The following is a 19,969-nucleotide window of genomic DNA, read 5'->3' as shown; positions in this document are numbered from 1 at the left end:
GGCACGCGGGTATGGCCACGGGCACGCGTCCTCCGTCTTTTCTGCTCGTTCTCATGGTTGACAGTGTTGTCCTCTGTCTCCGTTTTGGCTTCTTTGTCTCCAAATCTTCGGTCTATAAAGTAGTTTGTACTCCACCATTCAGCACCTCCAGACTGTGCCTGCTGCTGCAGCGGAGTTTATTCTTTGCTTACGTCTTAAATTGGCGCGGTTGCGATTGCAAAAATGCAGACGAAAGGTTTGAATATTAAGTCAAATTGTGGGCGTACTCAGTAGCGACTTTTGATTTTATAAGTAGCGAAGTAGATTACATGGTGTAAGTTGTACTCAAGTATGAGTAAAATTACACACTTGAAAAATTACTCATAGTACAAGTACCCAAAAAAATCTACTTAATTACAGTAACGTGAGTATTTGTAATTCATTACTTCCACCCCTGACAGTAAATGACCATAAATGAACTGTAAATTACACCGCGGTCAGCTCCATTCATATAGTTCTATCAGTGCACGTGTACACACGTTGACAACCGTAACCATGGCAGCCGAGGGTATTTAAACGCTGCACGAGGCTCCAATCGTCCGTTTACACTTGCTCGTGGACTTGTTTCGACCTGCTCCAACCTCAGCCTGTGGAAAGCTAAGTTTTGCAAAACATTTGACTGAAAGCGGATATAACTTGAGAGCACAACAAGTACTTCATCTGTTTGTACTTGTTTCTGTTTTTCAAGTTTGAAGATGGCTCGCCGTGGACCCGGACTCCTCGACTGTCACCTGGACTTCGCTGCAGGTACGTTTGAAAATTTCTTTAACTTTAAATGACTGTAATAATTTAACAAGTTCCAGTGTGAATATCAAGTTTTAACCTGATCAAATATGTGTATTCAAGATTGTTTCCCGTAAATTGTTTGTATGCTTTAAATTTTCCGGGAGAGGTGTAGAAATTATTAACGACCGGTGTATGAATACGAAAAAAAGGTGTTACTTTGATGTGAAGGCTTCAAATTTGACACTTTTCTTTAAAATGAAATGGTTAAAAATAGCTTAATGGACTAAAATTTGTAAAATGCCCAAAAATCCGTTTCTGTGGTAACGGCATCTTCAAGCTGTCATGGCCTCAGAACACGCAGGCGTAAACACGCAGATCCAGGTCCCCTCCTGACATCCTTTTCTTCTCCGGATCAAAGGCTTTAATGACAAACGATATTTTTTCTCTGCTGCAAAACACAAAGATAAAAAAATACAAATAAAATAATATCAAAAGAATATGAAAACAGTAGAAATAATGGCATTAAGACCCATCTTCTGTTACGGTAATGCTTTTAACCTTATTGGATAGCAGAGAGAGATATTGTACACGGGGATATTTCCACAGGGATATTTCCACAGGGGTAGCATGTTTACCACAGATTAGATGTGTCTGTCCTTATGGCAGATACAGTCCTTGTGCACATTTCTAAAAATGTGGATTCTGAGTTAAGAGTTTGTTTGTTTGTTTGTTTTTCACTTGACCATCATTTTCAGACATACCTGCAGAGCTTTGTGTGTGCAATTTTTACTCTTGCCAAGGAGGTTGTGTTTTTATTTAAAAAAAAATGTGATTGGTACATGTGGTCTAAATGTTACATTATGGTTTGCATAATGTAACATTGCTTAGGCTGCTGCCCCCGCGACCCGGCCCCGGACAAAGCGGATGAAGATGGATGGATGGATGGTTTGCATCCACATATTTAACCTCTGAGCTTTTTTCAAAATGTGTGACATCGTGAATTGTAAATAAAACAGGAGAATGAGCTGCATGGTTAGTTCTAAATGTACTGTAGTATATTTATATAATAAGTTACTCATGTTCGGCTATTTACAAATCAATACTTATTATCCATTACCTATTCCAACATAGTGTTTGCATAAAGGCTTACAAAGAACAAATAAAACAAATTGAATGTACACTAAATACAGTGTCAATATAGTGTCACCTTAAAAGTACACAGAGTGAGCTGCCTTGGTGGAGGTTTGGTGGTCTTCTATTAAAAAACTTCACTTAAAGATTGAACAAGTAGAAGTGTCATTCAGTCTGACATAAAATGCTTTTCTCTCATGCTCTGCTCAAACTAACAGATGTAGGTCTGTTGCTTTAACACTGGGTGTCTATTACATTCCTAATCTTATTTTAAAAATTGTTTCCTCACAGGGCGTCTTGACTATGTGGTTGAACGCCCTGCAGAAGAAGGCCTTCCTGAAGTCATCAGGATCCTGGATGACAGTCTCCAGAGCACCACCTCTTCTGGTGAAGCTCAGGACACTGATACCCAGCGTATCAGCGAAGGTGAGTATGGTGAGTATTTTTCCCCTCTCTCACCCTCACCCTCTTCTGATGAAGCACCAGATGCTGATGACGGTGAACAGCAAGGTGAGTATGGTGAGTACCCCCCCTACCTACCTGTAGATGATGAAGAGGTGAGTGAACAGACTGACAATTCATCTGACTGGAACGACTCAGAAGAGTGGGGGGATTGGCTTAGCGATGACTCGGGGTATGACACCATGGATGAGAGAGATGATTCCCCTCTCATCCGGGAGCACCCTCCAGGGCCGTTTTGGCACGATTGGCAACATCCTATTGCTCCAGGTGCTGCCCCCATCGCCATGCCGCCTTTTGGCCAGGCCAACGCCCCACTCTTCCCTCAAGTTGTTGCCCCAGTTGGTGACCCGCCAGCTGCTCCTCCCTCAGCTGCTCCCTCTGCTGTTCCTCCCTCAGCTGCTCCCTCTGCTGTTCCTCCCTCAGCTGCTCCCTCTGCTGTTCCTCCCTCATCTGCTTCCTCTGCTGCTTCTTCCTCATCTGCTCTCTCATCTGCTTCTTCAGCTGCTCTCTCTGCTGCTCTCTCTGCTGCTCCTTCCTCAGAAAAGAGAAGCAGAGAAGACATCTGCACCGAAGAGGTAAGTGCAAAGAGGTGCAAGGTAAGTGACCAGTTTGATGCCCCTTCAACATCCTCAGGTTGTTTTGGAGTCAGACGTTTCTGGGAGAGGCTTTTTAACCTTTCCCTTGATGACAGTGACTCTGATTAGTTTATGTTAGAACGTGTTTTTAAACTTTGCCTTTGTGTTTTTGTTTTTACAGATATAAGAACATCTGACTCACACATGTGAAATGTATTGTTTTTTTCTTGAATAATATATGTTTTTCCCAAGCCCTAATTCACCATGCAGGACAAAGGTACGTCTGTACTTAATGTCAACACAAATAAGTAGAAAAGGTTTAAATATGATGCAGTGAACTGACTGTAGTCTCTTGTTTTTACATAAGGTATAGCCTGTGGCTAAGAATTCAACACTTCAGACACTCAACATCCAAGATGGAGCAAACACCCCACCCAGAAGACAGCCTTACCCCGACCAACCCGATGAGAAGGATGGATGACCAAGTGAAAAACGGGAGAGTGGTGCTGTGGTCCAACTATGTAAGTTATCACCTCACATTGACAACAAACTGTATTGAAGGCGAAATTCTTCCAATAGTTGGTATAAATCATCATCCTCTGTCAGCAGCACTGTAGGTTTAGCTTTATTTATATTTTTCATGTGTATACGTTGGGTTTAAAATTGCTTTTTAACAACATACTGCAGCTGCCAACAATGGAAATGCTGTTTTGTGTTAAAATGACAGCTTTCTTGTGTTATTGCTTTGCAGGGCAGCTGAGAGTGGACAGAGCTGCACAGAGGACCAAAGATCCACTCTCAGCACTTCATACCTGACTGGCCACAGCACCACCCCTCCTCACCCAGGGTGAGGAGGGTCCTGACCCCGCCTGCACAGAGGGAGTTGTGAACATGCACTTCTGTGTCGGTGGGTTTAGGATCCTCCTCACACTCACACTGATGAAGACTGTCACTGGAAGATGTCTCCATTGCATCAGCAGGATGTAAGCATTTGTAAAATATTACAGTTTGTGATGTTTTATACATATTTTTATTGAATCATTTAAAACTATGAGATATAAAATAAACCAATTTTCATAACATTTTCTGTGTATTTAGTTGTTTTCTTAATAAGTTATTTGGAACATCATCACAACCTGTCAGCTTTTTATTGAGGATTTAGAAAGTTGCTGGTGGCCTGAGTGTGTGGAGTGGGGTGTTGTTTTTGTCACATGGTGAAAGTGACCTCAGGGGGAGCAAATAGAACAACTGCACAATTTGGGGATTCACAGACTTTGGTAATCGCTAAAAACAATTAATAAAAATTGTTCTGTGTGAACTAAAAGCTCAAATATAAACCATCCTGACACTGACACAAATGATCTGCTGTTTATAAGCAGGACGGTGTTTTCATGAGCCTGGGTGAAGCTCATTTGCATGAGTTTAACCTCCTGGTCAAAAACTTGCATGACTCTGATATCACTCTAACTTTCTTCTGTTTATTTATTCATTTCTGCTAATTGTAGTAGATTAATATGTTCACCAGCTGATTCTTGGCCTGAATGTTTGAATGTTTGCAGTTTCAGGTCCTACTGATCAGTTTTAAGTATTGTAGAAAGTGAGCAGCAATTCAATCGAGTCCTGGGATGAAATGGGACAAAAGGGTAATGTGACAGCCACATTAGTTCCCTTCCCTCGTTTAACAATGTGTAAGCAGACTGCTTTAACCTGCAATTTACTGCATGTTGTTAGGCTGCATGGTACAACCACAGGCTGCTAACCACCCGTGGTGATCGAAGGTTTTGAGGTCTTGCTTGAGCTACTGATGAAGTTTTATCAAAGCTTGTTAAGTTTCCCAACCACATTTCATCCTGATGGTCCAAGGCTTACATCTTTATGCTCACAGACGTACTTCTGTAATTAATCAGTGACCGATTTATTACTTTAAGTTACAGTGTGAGGGGCATTAATGAACATAAATCAGATTTAACTGGATTATGTGTTTAGGTCAAGAGACACAGACCTTCATCTTTAAGAGGCTCTTCCCGAATGTCTAATCACGATGTTTGTGTTTGTCTGCAGCAGAGAGGGTATAACACAAGGCCACAGTCATGTGGTATTCTTATTCTTATGTATAAAAAGGGTTCACAACTGAAAGTAAAAAGTAATACAGTTAATGCACATTCATCTTAGTTGACATAAGCATAAAGACAATGTAAATAAGATATGGAAATATTTTAAAAGTTATTATTTTTCATGTTGCATCAGTGGTTGTCATTTTATTCACCAGAACTGCGATCTGTACAATACTAATCGGCTAGTTTCTGGGATCGATTGGTAGTGTCTCCAATCTCCACTAGGGGGCTTTCGCACATTCTCCTCATTGCATTAAACTACTCTGTGAGATAACAACACAAAATCACTTGTGATTCTTTCCTTCCTGTTTTCAGGGGCTGCATTCACTGAGGAACGTAGAGGAACAGTTAATATATGACAGCCTATATTTAGTAACGTCGGGTCAGTGCAACACAACCAGGCACCTTTACATCGATAGCTCAATTGTGTCCAGCAATATTGTCAGAAACGTTTTGATACACAGACTTTGCTTATCTCATATAAATGATTGACATTAAATGCAGTCATGGGGGATCAGTTGGGCTTCAGAGGTGCAAACATAGTGTCATCAGCTGTAGTCTGTTATGTTGAAGTTGCCTCGTTCTAATGTTTTCTCTGAGGCTGCTGTAAATGTGAATATATTTACTGTGGGTTTTGCTTGAAGAAGCTTTACGTTGTGAAAAACTGAAATCTTAAATTAGAATTGTTGTGCCTTATTTTGTGGATCTTTTTACATATATTTGAAAATACTAAAATTTGTATATTTATGTATTTTTGTTTGTCTGATAGCATTGATTTATAAAATAAATCAGACATTTCAAACAGTTACTCGCTACTTACTCAGTACTTGAGTAGCCTTTTCACCAAGTACTTTTTTACTCTTACTCGAGTAACTTTTTTGACGACTACTTTTCACTTTTACTTGAGTAATAATATTTTAAAGTAATGATACTCTTACTTGAGTACAATTTTTGGATACTCGACCCACCTCTGCATCCAAGTGACTTCTTCAGTCTCAGCTGACTGCAGGTTTCCCCAACCTTACAAACACATGTGAGTGAAGTTGCCCTCCAACCTTCTTCTAATCAAACAAAATTGATGTCAAACATTTGTCCTGCAAATTATTTTGTTTGTGCAGGTTGTGTTTCTCTAATTTTATACACAGTACATGTACAGTGAGAGAGAGATGTTACATCTGTCTTCACTTGCATCCCAGTCATAGAAGCGTTGGAGGTCGTTCTTTCTCCCACTGAAAATGTCCAGATGAACAGAATCAACCTTTTGGGATTTACTTACCTGGATGATTAAGCACGCATCAAGATGTTATTTTATTAATATTTCTAAAATGATCGCAGCACACACGAACATTTTTGAAGCACAAACCAGCACAAACGTAGCAGAAACGTTTAACATCGTGTTTGATTTGGGTAATGTGGGGGGGCTGGTTGACCTTTTGACCTTTACATTTTCATTAATATCTTTAAAACAGAAGCAGCACAAATGACAATTTTAGCAGCACAAACCAGCACAAACATAGCTCAACTGATTGACACCAATTTTGTTTGATTCCATTAATGTGGGGGGGCTGGTTGACCTCTGATGACCTCTAGAAATTTTTATTAATATCTTTAAAATGATAGCAGCACAAACCAGCACAAACGTTTGATACCACTTTTGTTGGATTTGAAGAAGGTGGGGGGGCAACTTCACTCACATACATGAAGCCAATGACAAGCCTGCATCATTCCCTAATGACCACCAGGGGGCAGGAGAGCCCGGACCAACGTGCCAGAATGTTTTCTTCGGTGGGCGTGTCTAAGATATGACCACACTGCCAGCATAAGAGGAACTGGTATAACAGCAGTTTCATCACACAACATATCAGAATCAGAATCAGAATACTTTATTCATCCCGAGGGAAATTAGGGTTACAGCAGGCAGCACGCTAATGGCGCATGCGCACTCACAAAGGAACCTTCTGACCAACTTTACACAAACATCACATTGGGCAGACATGTCAGAAAGGTAGGCTGATAGGAAAAAACAACGAAAATACACTACATGAGGTAAGAGGAGGAGAAAAAAAACTCCACTCAGACTGAGCTCCTAGTGGGAGAACAGTTTGATAACAGAAAAAACACCTCAGCACAAAAGCACATGACTATCAATACACCATAGAAACACAAGACCAGCAACAGGTAAAGGGTGAGAGAGAGCCGGTGTACACAGCGCATCCGGTCCTGCAGCATCTGCGCTGGTCCAGTTGACTGCTATCTTCCCCGGTAGGGCACAAGCATCGAAGGCGTTGGAAAGGGAGGGGGATGAGTGAGTGTCTATCAGTGTAAGTGTATGTGTGTGCGTGTCCATAGTTCAGCTGAGACAGTGTCCTTCGGCCTATCAGGCTAAGTAAACAGTCCTCCAGCCAATCCAGGTGTCCTTGCATGGGACGGGAAGAATAGCCATAACACAGTCATTATCAGGGAGTGATTGTTCGGTTCCAGCCTTGGGCCTGCAGCTGGCGCCGTGATGGGGATCCGCAATGTTCATGTTGATTTTGTTAATATATATTTTCAGTCATATTTTGATGTGTTTTGTTGTTTTCATCACTTTTATTTGGTCTTTTTAGTTGCAGAGGTAACCATGGTTCTATGAATGAGTTTATTACAGCTTGAGACACGTTTAAGGACCAGGCAGGACAAATATTTCACAATATACAGCAGGTCCCAGAATATTCCTCAGTCTGATGAAGGCAGAGAGGTGGTTGGTATGATGGAGAGAAGGAAGACACATGGATGTGGGCACGCTGAACTCCAGCTGAGCCACCCGTCTGTCATCATTGCTGCACTGCTGGTAGTGCCTTGCTTGCATTAGCTTGCACCTCCTTCCCTCTGATTCATTCCTAGAGAGTCGTCTGATTGTTTTGGTAGGAAGCCAACATGGGCAGTGTTTCGGCATCAAACCTGAGAGTCAAGTTCAACAGACATCTGGCTCTTATGTGGAGCGTCAGACAAACTGAGACTGATGAGGAAGTCTGGCTAAAGAACGCTGGAATCTCCCACCTCGACTGATTCATGGATAAATAATCTACCTGTGGATCCTGGCAGATGTTTGAATGTGAACTGAGAGAAATCCTTTTGACTGTGGTTTTGTGGTGATCTCATTAACCTTTTATCACCTAAGTAGCATACAGGCGACCTGGAATTATTTTGTCATTTTCACTGTAAAATTCTGAGTCCCATTCTTCAGGAATCATCTGAATTTCTTCTCTAGCTCAGAATAGTTGAGGAGTGATGAGAGGCGCGAGTGGTAACATCTAGGAGGAGCTTCTGTCTGTGTTCACACAGCAGAACCAAGCACAAATGGAGCTGGAGTCTTTAAAGAGCAGCCCCACCGCTGGCTGATGGTCAGAGCATCTGCCTGAAGTGAAGGCATTTCAGGATTGAGATGTGAATGTACTGAAGAGCGATGAGTGTTGAAAAGCTGGAAGAAGTGCTTTAATCAGCTGATGAATGAAGAAAGTGGAGGACAGCTAGGAAGAGCAGAGGATTAGTAAGGAGGAGGTGAGGGCAGCTATGAAGAGGCTACTCTAGAGGACGATCCTGTGGAGTCGGTTGTTTAGGAGGACAGTGGACTAACCAGGATTTTCACAGGAGAACTGTACTGGTACAGATCTGCAAGCACCAGGGTGATGTACAGAGCTGCAGTAACTACAGAGGGCTGATGAGCCACAGCATGAAGATATTCAGATGTCCAGGTGTTCACTGGGAGTGAGCAGGATGGACAGGACTAGAAATGAGTCCATCAGAGGAACAGCTCAGAGTCAGAGAGGCTGGGATGATTTGCACATGTGCAGAGCAGGGAGGGTGGATGTACTGGACACAGGATGATGAAGATGGAGCAGCCAGGCCGGGGGAAAGAGGAAGACCTCAGAGGAGGTTCATGGATGTAGGGGTGTTGGTGTCACACAGGGGGATGCTGGGAGAGGCTGAGACAGAGGCTCCTAAACCGACCAGCTGAACGTCTGAAAAATCACCCGAGATCCTAACTTTGTTCCTCGTTAACTTTTATTATGGCCCTAACCAAAGATCAGTCACGTCTCCACTGATAACTGGTGACCTGCGTGATTACGTTTTTGTCCTGTTCTGGCTGCATTAAAAGTCAGTGTTTCCTGCTCATACACTGTGACGTTTAACATCAGGGGCTCTCTGCAGGTTCGTCTCACAGCTGCTGTGAGCCAGATGATTCAGGGAGTTCAGTCCAACGGGGAGTCCTCGTGCTCCATCTCTCTGCTCTCTGAGCTGCAGAGCACTGGGTGAAAGGTCATCTGAGCATTTACATAACTCAGAGCTATGCTCCTGTTGTTGCTCTTTCAGGGACAGATGAGGGTCAGTAACCTCCTATGACAAACACTTGCTAGCATGGACTGCCTTCATAAATGTACCCGTGTTCACTCAGCTGGTGAAGTCTTACAGCTCATCATTGTGTTAGTCAGGCCAAAGCAGCTTGTTTGGAACATCCAGTTATTCTCTAACCCAGATTCTAGAGACTAAACCCTTCACACTGATGTTCATCACTTAGATTAAACTCACCTTTTCCAGTACATTTCCAACTGTAGGATTGAGTATTACTGCAAATGGAGACGGTCCTCTACCTCAGCCAACACAGGAGCTTTCCTCTGCTCTCACACATAAAGACGTGTTGCTCAGTAAGGACGAGGCATTTAGCCATGTCTTCTTTAGATAAGGAATATTAACACATTTAGGATACACATGTAAAAAGTGGCACCTTTCTCACTGATGTGTGTGAGCCAGGAGCTACGAGCTGTACGTCGCACTTCTTTAACGACTGAAATCACCAATGTGCAAAGATGCACATCGAACCTTCAACATCATGCACTCCACACTGTATATAAATGCCACTTGTTTTGCACATATTCAACTCTGTATATTTTATATATTTTATTATTATTATTATTATTATTTTATTTTATTTTTTTACTATTTAATTTGTAAAAATGTGTATACACACACACACACACACACACACACACACACGTAGGAAAATATTTAGTATACACATCCAGAAATGCATATACTATTATATATTGTACATATATTTATTAGTTTCAGGTTGGCCATTCTTGTATTTTGCTCGTTTGTGTTGTTGTGTTTGCACATCTCTGTTGCTTGTGGGGCTCGCACACAAGAATTTCACTCACATGTGCTGTGCCAGTGTGCCTGCACATGTGATGTGACAATAAAAGTGATTTGATTTGATTTGAACCTGCTGAACACACGAAACAATGAACATTTTCAGGTGAAGCTGAGCTTTGAGAATCTGGCAGCAGATGTATAACGTGCAGTGATGGCTCACACGTGTCTGCTAACATGTGAAAGAAGGCAAACACACACACACATAAGTGAACTGTGTTTATTTCATCCACATTACAGTAACATTGTTTCCAGAGGAGCCCTCTGCTACATCAAAACTCAAACTTTAGAGCTCTTTCTCTGTGCGCTTCTTCGTAACAAGTATAGAAACCAAGCGAATGTAACAGTCGCAGAGCTTGGGTTTGGTTCAGACAGCAGAAATGATCATGGTGTGAAAATGAAGCAAGTGACCTTTAAACGACTGTGCAGAGGGGGCGGGTGCTGATGTGGTACAGCCGGTCGTTCAGGGAGGCGAGCCTTCACAGGAAGCTCATGACGGTTCCCTTTTTCCCCACTTGGTGAGGCTCCAGCGCGTTGAACACAATCACAATCCTGCCAATCAAACACAGCAGTCAGTCTGCACATCCACATGAGAGCAGCACACTCATCGCTGACAGCAGCACTAATGCTTACTGTGTTTAAACCATCATCCCAGACAGAAGACTGGCCCTGGAAGCAATCTTTCTACCAAATCAGTTCTCTACATCATCCTAATGGGAAATGCTCCACATGTGTCCAGATGATCTGCAACAACAGGAGGAAGAAGCACAAACACAGCACATCGAACACCTCTGCACCAGTGTTGTGGAGCACGGTGGTGCAGAGGTGAGGATTTGGGCTTGTTTTCTGATTGTTGCGAGTGCTCTTGCTCTTGACGAAGGCGGTCGCACTTTTCTCCTCTCCCTTAGCTTCCCTGCTTAGCCTCTTGTGTCCTTGTCTAGTCTCGTGTTTTTTTGTATTACTTTTTATTACTTTTCCGTGGAACACTCTCACAGTCTGTTCTCTAAAACCTAAAAGAGAATTATGGGTTGGATCAACTGGTCCCTGAATGCAATTGACACCCCTTTCTCAACGAGAAGTCTGGGCTCGGGTGAGCCTGAGTGCTGAAGATATCTACCTATTCAGAACCATGGTAACAGGGTTCTTGCTGATCGGAGCTGGCTTGGCCCTGACTTATCGAAGAATTAAGAAAGCGGAACCGGCTGTTCAAACCCCCACAAGGCTGCCCGCTGGGATTGGAACGATGGATGGTGGCATTGATTAGTGCTGGGCTCTGCTGGGATCGGGCCCAGTTTGACTTTATAGCATTCTGCAGAGTAGTAAACGTACACGCTCTTCTTTCCAAAGTATATTTATACAACAGCTGTCTACATTCAGAAAAGGCTCAGCGGCTCATGTCCGTTAGTTTATTCAGTTAGTGAATCATTAACATTCACAGCCTTTACATGTGATCACTGTCAAGCTGTTAAGGAGACAGCCTCAGTAAACAGGTAACTACAGCGAGTGTGCACAGCAGACTCACCTGTCTTGGCTCAGATCGAGCTCCTTGGTCAGAAACTCAAAGATCTTGGCGCTGTGCTCCTTGTTCTTCTCGGCGGTGTCAGTCACACCGATAGCAGACACTGACAGGATCACACACGGAGAGGTGGAACCTGCCATCAGCATCGGCAGCCCCGGCGTCACCACCACGTTCATCCGCTGGACCAAAGACACAGACACTCGCATTGAAGCCCGACTGAGAAAGAAGGCTGCACGGGCGAGGCTTCATCAAACAAACTAAGTGTGCTTACTTCCACAGAGGGCAGCACAGGTGCACCAGTTACTCCTCTGTGTCCTCGCTGCACACGCAAAACATGACGTAGCCTTAAACACGGTCACGAGCATCAGTGCAGTTAATCCACTGAATAATACAGTGTTCAATAGTTTGGTGTTATCAGACTTTGTGCAAAGGTACAGTTCGTGTTTCTCTAAGCAGAGTCACATTCTTTCATGTACATCTCTGAGGGGTAAAATATTAGTGTTTAAAAGTTGTGGAGGTGGACACAGTAACTCTGACCTCTGACCTCCTACAGTGGCTATGACCCTGACCGAAGGTGAAGCGACGCCCTGTACGAACATTCTGCTCTCCATACTTCTGCGTTGTTTGTTGGCAAGTCTTTCTCATCTGAGAAGGTTTAAATTTTTATCATTAGCTTTTCCTTCTTTTTGAGTTGAGACAAAGCTGTGTGAAATTAGCCACGTTCCTCGCTGCTAGCACAGTAACCTGATCTGCTGGATGAAATGTATATTTTCATAGGTATTTGAAAGCTACTTGTGGCACATTGAACTGCATGCTGACAAGCCCTGACCTAACACAGTATCCCAGTTTAACTGCTCTCCTGTAAACTGGTGAGACATCGTCCTCTGTCCCGGCTCCAGATGTGAGCGGTCTCTGCCAGCATGTCATTAGGTTTGGTAAAAAACAAGAGTTCAAGCAAATGCACATACATGTTAATATTATCATTGGATCCCGATACACACGACATGCTGATTAAAATGCTGTTCATGTGTTTTAGCAGCGTGCTCTTCTTCACTCGGTCAGTCACAGTTCTGTTACAAATGCAGACAAAAACACTGACAGCAGATCTCCAGAACATCACCTCGACATCCAGGTTTGTCCAAAGTCTTTGTGTTTCTCTGATGAGCATCAGTATTAAATGTGGATTCTTATTAGCAGCTTCACTGCTTGTTGGCTTTAAAGCTTTTATAGCTCTCCAAGCCTGAGTGGTCCTACACGGAGTGCGTTTGTAGCTGCTGGCTACAGCTGGAATAGGGCATTTACTTTATTCTTTACATCAGAGCAGGTGTGGGGAACGCCAGGCCTCGAGCGCCGGTGTCCTGCAGGTTTTAGACGTGTCCTTGATCTGCATGGCTAAATGACCTCCTCAGCATGTCTTGAGGTTCTCCAGAGGCCGGTGTTGTGCCAAATAGTGATTGTCTGCCAAAAATTGATTTCCGGTATTTGCCAAAAACTGATTGGTCGTATTTAAACTAGAGATGGCACGATACCACTTTTTTATGTCCGATACCGATACCGATATCATAAATTTGGATATCTGCCGATACCGATATGAATCCGATATAGTGTTTTTTAATCAACAAAACTGTTTTTTAAATATCTTGCTGCATTTTGTATAAGTTCATACTCAAGTTTAAAACAACAACTACACTAAAGCTATTCTGTTATACCTGTATGCAAAAAAAATATTTCATAGTTCAGCAATACTGATCAATCTAATAAACTTAAACCTACACCATCCTCCCTATTCTGGTATTTTAAAGAGTACTTAGCATAAATATTAAGCAACCTAACTAATAGGGTTCCAACTCCCAGCAACAACAAAAATAAATAAATAAAAAATAGGGAACCACCCCTCACGCTCCACCTCATGATGCTTAATCGACGTAATCAACCTTAATTTGATGCAGTGTGAAAAAAAATGCACAGAAATCAATTATTTTTCAAGAAATATTAAATAGATTCAACATCTTTCTTCAACAAAATTGCAGACTGCACAGATGGTACCTTCCCAAAGGAAAACGTAGTATAGCTTACTAGGGTATATTAGACTTAACAGTTACTATATACAGTAATTGACTTCTATTCATTTTACATCAAATTAAAACTTTGGGTGTAAGATTCGGATAATTATTTATTAAAAGCTCGACATTTTAAATGAGAATAAGAAAGAAAAGTATGTCTTTGTGCCCCCTTTAACCTGTTAATGCCCTATCGGCCCCCCTGGCTAAACTTTGCTAGATCCGCCCCTGCACAGTTACCAGCGTCAGCTACGTAGAAAAAGATCCTGGAGTAGAAAGTAATATTAAATAAATTCTAACAACAGCTGATCAAGCTTAAACGTGCTGCTGTTGTTCAGCCGCTGGTTTCCTCTTTCTGGTGCAAAGTGGGCCAAAAACAAACAAGAGACACGGACTCGCGACAGAAAAGCCGATCAGCTGATCGTTAAGCAGTTTCATGATTGAAGTAGCAGCAAGAAGAGGCAGTCGCTCCATATATCGTTTGTTAAGCTTAATGCAGGAATGCTTTACAAACATTCAGAGATGGACTTACACACTTGCTTTACTTCTCTCGGGATAACTTTGTCGGAGATGAAATGCCGGGTTGCTAGCGAAGCTCCAAATGCTATCCAGACCACCGACAGGTCCCGCATGCCACAGCCGCTCTATCACGTGATGCATACTGCTCCGACTGCTAACGTTCTGAGGAGAGTTACGGCGTGTTGCAAGTTTTGTGAGGTGCTTTCGTGATATTTAATGGATCGGATTACATTTTTTATTTTTCTCCGATATCCGATCCAGTAATTTAGGTCAGTATCGGACCGATACCGATACGTAATATCGGATCGGTCCATCTCTAATTTAAACTGCTATAAATAACTTGTTGGGCTATAATATGTGAAACATATGTCAAATGGATCCCTCATGGATAACATAAAGCCATCTTGGGCCACAAACAACATTTGTGTAACAAGGTAGAAGCCGCAATCAGTTTTTGGCAGTGACTTTTATATGACCTTTATTTATGCAATTCTCATTAACATTAAAAGTCTCTTGTAAGAGTAAGTTGGCCAAGAGGACAGCAGAAATGGCAGCAAAAATTACAATAGTTCTGTAAACATATTTTAAGTGGGGCTAAAGGACCGAATTTGTTATAAAGTAACTACAGTAACACAGAGTTATACAGATACTTGAAAAACTGATAATTTTTTAATTTATAATCCTTTTGTAAACCCTGTTCACCGAAGTCTATTACCAACACATGTAAAGATTTTACTCATAAAAAATACACAGACACATTGGAAATCCGTTTTTGGCACAACACCGGGTAACAAACTCATCGTGCGATTCAGGTGAGATCTAAAACCTGCAGGTCCCCACGCGTGATCCAGAGGCTGCAGCTGCAAGAATAGAAACTACACCCTCGTTTCAGACACGTGACTATAATCCAGCGCTATCAGCCTGTGCTGTGTCCTGCTGATGGAGCTGTGATACTGAATCAACTTTGTTGACAAAGCGGCTCTTCGACGCGTGTAAAAACACTTTTGACGCTCTTTCACTGCGCGTGACTTTCACCGATTCACGCGTCATATCCAACTCTTCCCGATCGGTGCTTGTGATTGGTCACCTGTCGTACGTGGATCAGGGCTGAGAGGGTGATGAGAGAGCTGATCAGCGGACACGTATCCTCGGCGTGCGGCGCTCGCTCGCGGGCCTGTCAGCCTGGAGGTCGGGCTGGGTTCGTGTGTGTGCCGTACTCACGTCCTCGGGTTTCCCCAGAGCCGCCGCGGTGCTGGAGCACAGCCTCTTCAGAAAGGCCTCCGAGAACTGGCCGGCGGGCAGGTTGCTCTGTAGCTCGATGAAAGGCATGTTGCTGGAGCTCGCACGGACGTGGCCGTGGGAGGCTGAGACGGATGTGTCGTAAGAGCTGGCGAACCCGGAAGTAAACATGTAAAACCTTAACTCTTTACCTGGGCTGGGAAACTACAACTGTGATTGATGACGTCAGGTGTCATCAATCACAGCCCCCCCAGTCACATGACTGCGCCCCTCCCCACCACCAGCACTCACATGACTGCCCGCATGTTGGATCGTCGGCTCGCTGGTTGGGGTCCAGAAAGTGATGTGAGCACTTTGGACAGAGCCGCTCTCACTTCTACAAACCTGGACAAATGTGTTTAAACATAAACGAGACCGTCCACGGCTGCAGTGTGTGTGTGTGCTCCCACGCTTCAAGTCAAAACGAAACAAGCGCGAGCACTCACGGAGACCAGGTAACTTCAGCGTGGACTGTTAAACATCAGGTTCTTATGAAGCCCTACGGAGCCTCGCACGGGACTGTCCAGAGCACTGTTAAATCAAATCAAATCACTTTTTATTGTCACATCACATGTGCAGGCACACTGGCACAGCACATGCGAGTGAAATTCTTGTGTGCGAGCCCCACAAGCAACAGAGATGTGCAAACACAACAACACAAACGAGCAAAATACAAGAATGGCCAACCTGAAACTAATAAATATATGTACAATATATAATAGTGTATGCATTTCTGGATGTGTATACTAAATATTTTCCTACGTGTGTGTGTGTGTGTGTGTGTGTGTGTGTGTGTGTGTGTGTGTGTGTGTGTGTGTGTGTGTATACACATTTTTACAAATTAAATAGTAAAAAAATAAAATAATAATAATAATAATAATAAAATATATAAAATATACAGAGTTGAATATGTGCAAAACAAGTGGCATTTATATACAGTGTGGAGTGCATAATGTTAGTGAACTTAACCAAGACTGACAGGGAAGACTTTGTCCCGGACGGCTGGTTTAATGTGCTCAGAGTTCAGGCCAAGCGGCCGTGTCTTCCATCGCGGTGGTTGTTTCCGAGGTCTCAGTGCTGACCTGGAGGCACGTGGACTTAAAACACTCTTGCAGGATCTCACACAGCTTCAGTTCCTTTCTCTAGTGGACCTTGCGGGGCTCCGTAGGAGCTCGTTTCCTGTTTGTGCTGTAAAGAGAAAAGTGGACTGAATCACGAAAATCGCTTTCAGGGATGTTCCAGATCAGACCTTCACACAGTCATTAGGGAGCGTTTGCATTTTAAATATATTAACCCCCAACCGGTCGCAGCAGATGCCCCGCCCCTCCCTGAGCCTGGTGCTGCTGGAGGTTTCTTCCTGTTAAAAGAGAGTTTTTCCTTCCCGCTGTCACCAAAGTGCTGCTCGTAGGGGTCACATGATTTTGGGGGTTTTCTTTACCTTACGATATAAAGCGCCTTGAGACAACTGTTGTTGTAACTTGGAGCTATATAAATTAAACGGAGGACTAGCGCTATCAGAAAGATTTCATAAATCCTTATTTGCTATCATTTTTGCTCCAGCAGTTGAATGATGATGGAATTTGGTAACAAAGAGTTTGCAGTGGCTGGGAGGAACAGACTCCTGCATGAGAGTAAGAGGGCTTCAGGGGGGATGACATGACCTATATGTATCCTGGGACGACCACATCGACAGGAGGGACGAGCAACACAGAGGCTGCAACAAGAAGGTGATGAGGTGTTTGCTTTTCAGTCACTGCGGGGAGATCGGCTCACACCAACAAACTGAATGAAGGCTGCCTCTGTGCTGCAAACTGGAAGCTGTGGTGGGGAGCAGGGCCCTGAACAAACTGGTATCCATCATAGATGATCTGCACCAACCTCTGAACAGGCAGTGCAGCAAAGAGACTCAGCTCTGCTGCCACACAGGACATCATTCAGACACACAGCACGTGTGTCGGGCAGAGCTGCAACGATAACAATCTGTTAGATTCAGTGTTTCTGGAGTTACAGTCAGTCTTATTTTGAAAGCAGTGTTGTGTGGCTCATGCTGGGAGCTAACACACACAGACCTCTGTGCAACCTTACTGGCTGCTTCTTTCAAACAAACATCTATACAGGGACGCTCAGCTGTTGTTTGCAGATCTCACAAAGGCTCGATTCATTTTGTGGGTTTTTTGCAAATTTAACGGGACTATTAAAAAACACCTGGTGAAATTTAAAATGCAGCTTTCATGTGAAAACATTTCTGTAATGTTCAGATCTGTGTGCTGTTTACATTAGTGCAGTGTGTGGCACACACACCTGTGAGTATCCAGCTGCTAGCAGACTTACAGCACCAATCCAGCAAACAAACCTTTAATGTTCACAGTGTTTACCCACCATCATCATCATCAGTTTCCCACACTGAAAATAATCAAAGCAGGAAGTGAACATTTGTTTCGCTGCAGCATCCCAAAGTAGGACAGACCAACACGTGACGTCAACAGCAGCTATTTATTAAAGAGTTCATCACTGTTGTACAGTCAACACACACACACACACACACACACACACACTCTGAAGGACAGCGCTCCCGTTGGTGTCACGTGATCTTCACCATGATTGTGGGGGTCCGTTCATCACACCAGCGATGTCACACCTGCACAATCACAAACAAACACGAGTGAGCGCCCTGCAGACATCAGTCGTCTCCTGACACCATCAGCGCACTTTGTTTTAAAGGGAACTGCTCCTAATGAGGGAACCAAAATAACCAGGATCGATTAGAGGTCCTGAATGTTTGTTTTCCACTGACTACCCACCCCCACTGATCACGTGACTGCACACTCAGGGCAATCACATGAAGCCGGTGGGCTGTTGTTGCAGGTTTTCGTGGCGTGCTCCGAGTAGAGCTGCAGTATGAGGCTCCACGCCTCCTTTACCAGACTTACCATGGGAGAACTTGCACTGTTTGAGCGCCTCGTTGAAGCCCTCACAGAGAGTGAGGTCTGTATGGTTGGTGGCACAATCCAGAAACTGTTTGACTTCAAAGTGACAGGGGCCTGGCTGGGCTGGAGCAGACCGGGGGGGCTCCTGAATGAGAGCATAAAGAAATGTCACACTCGTGGCATTTCAAACCACAGCAGCTGCAACATTAGAGCTGAGGCATGCTGGGCGTTGTCTGGGCGGCATTTCCAACCACCTCTTACCTGGTATGTAGCTTTGGCTGGTTCTGGACTGCTGCTGCTGCCCCCACCGAATGCTCCCGTGAGGGCGCTGCCAACCACGTGGCCCACAGCTGAGCCAACAGCTACTCCTGCAGCTGTGGTAGCCATCTGGGCCATGAGTCCTGGACCCTGGGACTGAGCAGGAGCTGGGGCCAGCGAGGCCGGAGGTGCATGAACAGGAGCTGGAGCGTGGGATGGAGCTGGGCTACAGACAGGAGAAAAACAGTCATGCAACACTGCTGCTAGCAGGACAAGAGCTTCCAGCTGCTGAACGCTCTCTGTGCTGCTGTTAGTTTCTGAGGGTAGGCTTCACATCAGAGTTAGCAGGTTTGGAGTTGGTTAGCATGCTGTGTGGATTTGTGATACGTCATCCGTCGCAGATCAAGTTCTGTTGCAATTCAAATTCCCAGATGTGCTCCGGCTCCTCCCGTCCTATCCAGGATGCATTGATGGCGGTTGCCTGCGTGGACTCAGTGCAGCCAAACATCCCAGAATGCATTCAGTCCAGAAGTCATGTTAGTGTTTGGTTTCTTTGCTCCTGACTAAAGTTCAGCTTCATAACTGGATCATTTTATTTCATTTGGAGAGGTGTCAGTACATGTTGAACTGAATATTACATCAGATATGACAGGTGAAAACTGTGCTGTTCTTATTTCAACAGCTGAATTCAGGCTAGCATTAAACACATTTTAGGTCAGAGATGATCAAATTATGTTTTTAATATTTGTATAATTGTCCAAGCTCAGAGCTGTTAGCTGAAGCTGCTTCACTCACCTTTTGTGACGCAGAAAAATGTCAGCAGTGTTTCAGGCGCACGTCACCGTGAAAGTCACGTGTACGGCGGGATCAGCGCTGCGTTTGCACGAATGCAGCAGCAGCGCTGAGATATTAACACACAGGTACTGTGACAGTCTCACCTGGCTGGAGCCGAGGGACGGCTGCGGCTTCCTCTGGCCATTGGAGATGATTTAGCGGACAACGCGAAGCCTGGACACGCCGACCTGCTCGCCTCTACACCGGCTCGACTGACCTTGTGCAACTCGCCTGTAATCCCCCCCAAAGAGCAACTGGAGGCAAACATCGCGAGATTTAGGCGTTACTTTAAACTCCCGTAGTGTCTCCTGGCGGGGAGGGTGGGGGGGCTGCACTT

The 19,969-nt window shown here is 44.0% G+C and overlaps 3 protein-coding genes across 3 annotated transcripts; 1 reads left to right on the top strand and 2 right to left on the bottom strand.

Annotated features, from left to right (window-relative positions):
• Positions 1-592: 592 nt before the first annotated feature.
• Positions 593-3,748, top strand: LOC146571809 (uncharacterized). Its single transcript, XM_085278541.1, has 4 exons — positions 593-786; positions 2,188-3,210; positions 3,301-3,454; positions 3,685-3,748. The coding sequence occupies exons 1-2, from the start codon at positions 735-737 to the stop codon at positions 3,060-3,062; spliced, it is 927 nt and encodes a 308-aa protein (XP_085134667.1). The 5' UTR covers positions 593-734; the 3' UTR covers positions 3,063-3,210; positions 3,301-3,454; positions 3,685-3,748.
• A 6,695-nt stretch (positions 3,749-10,443) lies between these two features.
• Positions 10,444-15,771, bottom strand: ddt (D-dopachrome tautomerase). The gene is made up of 3 exons (XM_085275775.1): positions 15,557-15,771; positions 11,760-11,935; positions 10,444-10,789 (listed from the first exon to the last, which is right to left on the bottom strand). The coding sequence occupies exons 1-3, from the start codon at positions 15,743-15,745 to the stop codon at positions 10,717-10,719; spliced, it is 438 nt and encodes a 145-aa protein (XP_085131901.1). The 5' UTR covers positions 15,746-15,771; the 3' UTR covers positions 10,444-10,716.
• Positions 15,772-18,087: 2,316 nt separating this feature from the next.
• chchd10 (coiled-coil-helix-coiled-coil-helix domain containing 10) lies at positions 18,088-19,915 on the bottom strand. Its single transcript, XM_085275774.1, has 4 exons — positions 19,737-19,915; positions 18,802-19,024; positions 18,544-18,685; positions 18,088-18,251 (listed from the first exon to the last, which is right to left on the bottom strand). The coding sequence occupies exons 1-4, from the start codon at positions 19,898-19,900 to the stop codon at positions 18,232-18,234; spliced, it is 549 nt and encodes a 182-aa protein (XP_085131900.1). The 5' UTR covers positions 19,901-19,915; the 3' UTR covers positions 18,088-18,231.
• Positions 19,916-19,969: the final 54 nt, after the last annotated feature.

The sequence above is a fragment of the Mchenga conophoros genome, linkage group LG6, assembly GCF_057382185.1.
Source record: "Mchenga conophoros isolate Kocher_MC1m ecotype Shallow Benthic linkage group LG6, M_conophoros_male_GT1.1, whole genome shotgun sequence".
NCBI classification, from domain to species: Eukaryota; Metazoa; Chordata; class Actinopteri; order Cichliformes; family Cichlidae; genus Mchenga; species Mchenga conophoros.
Note: the sequence above shows the minus strand (reverse complement) of the source record. Positions and strands in the feature narration are given on the sequence as shown.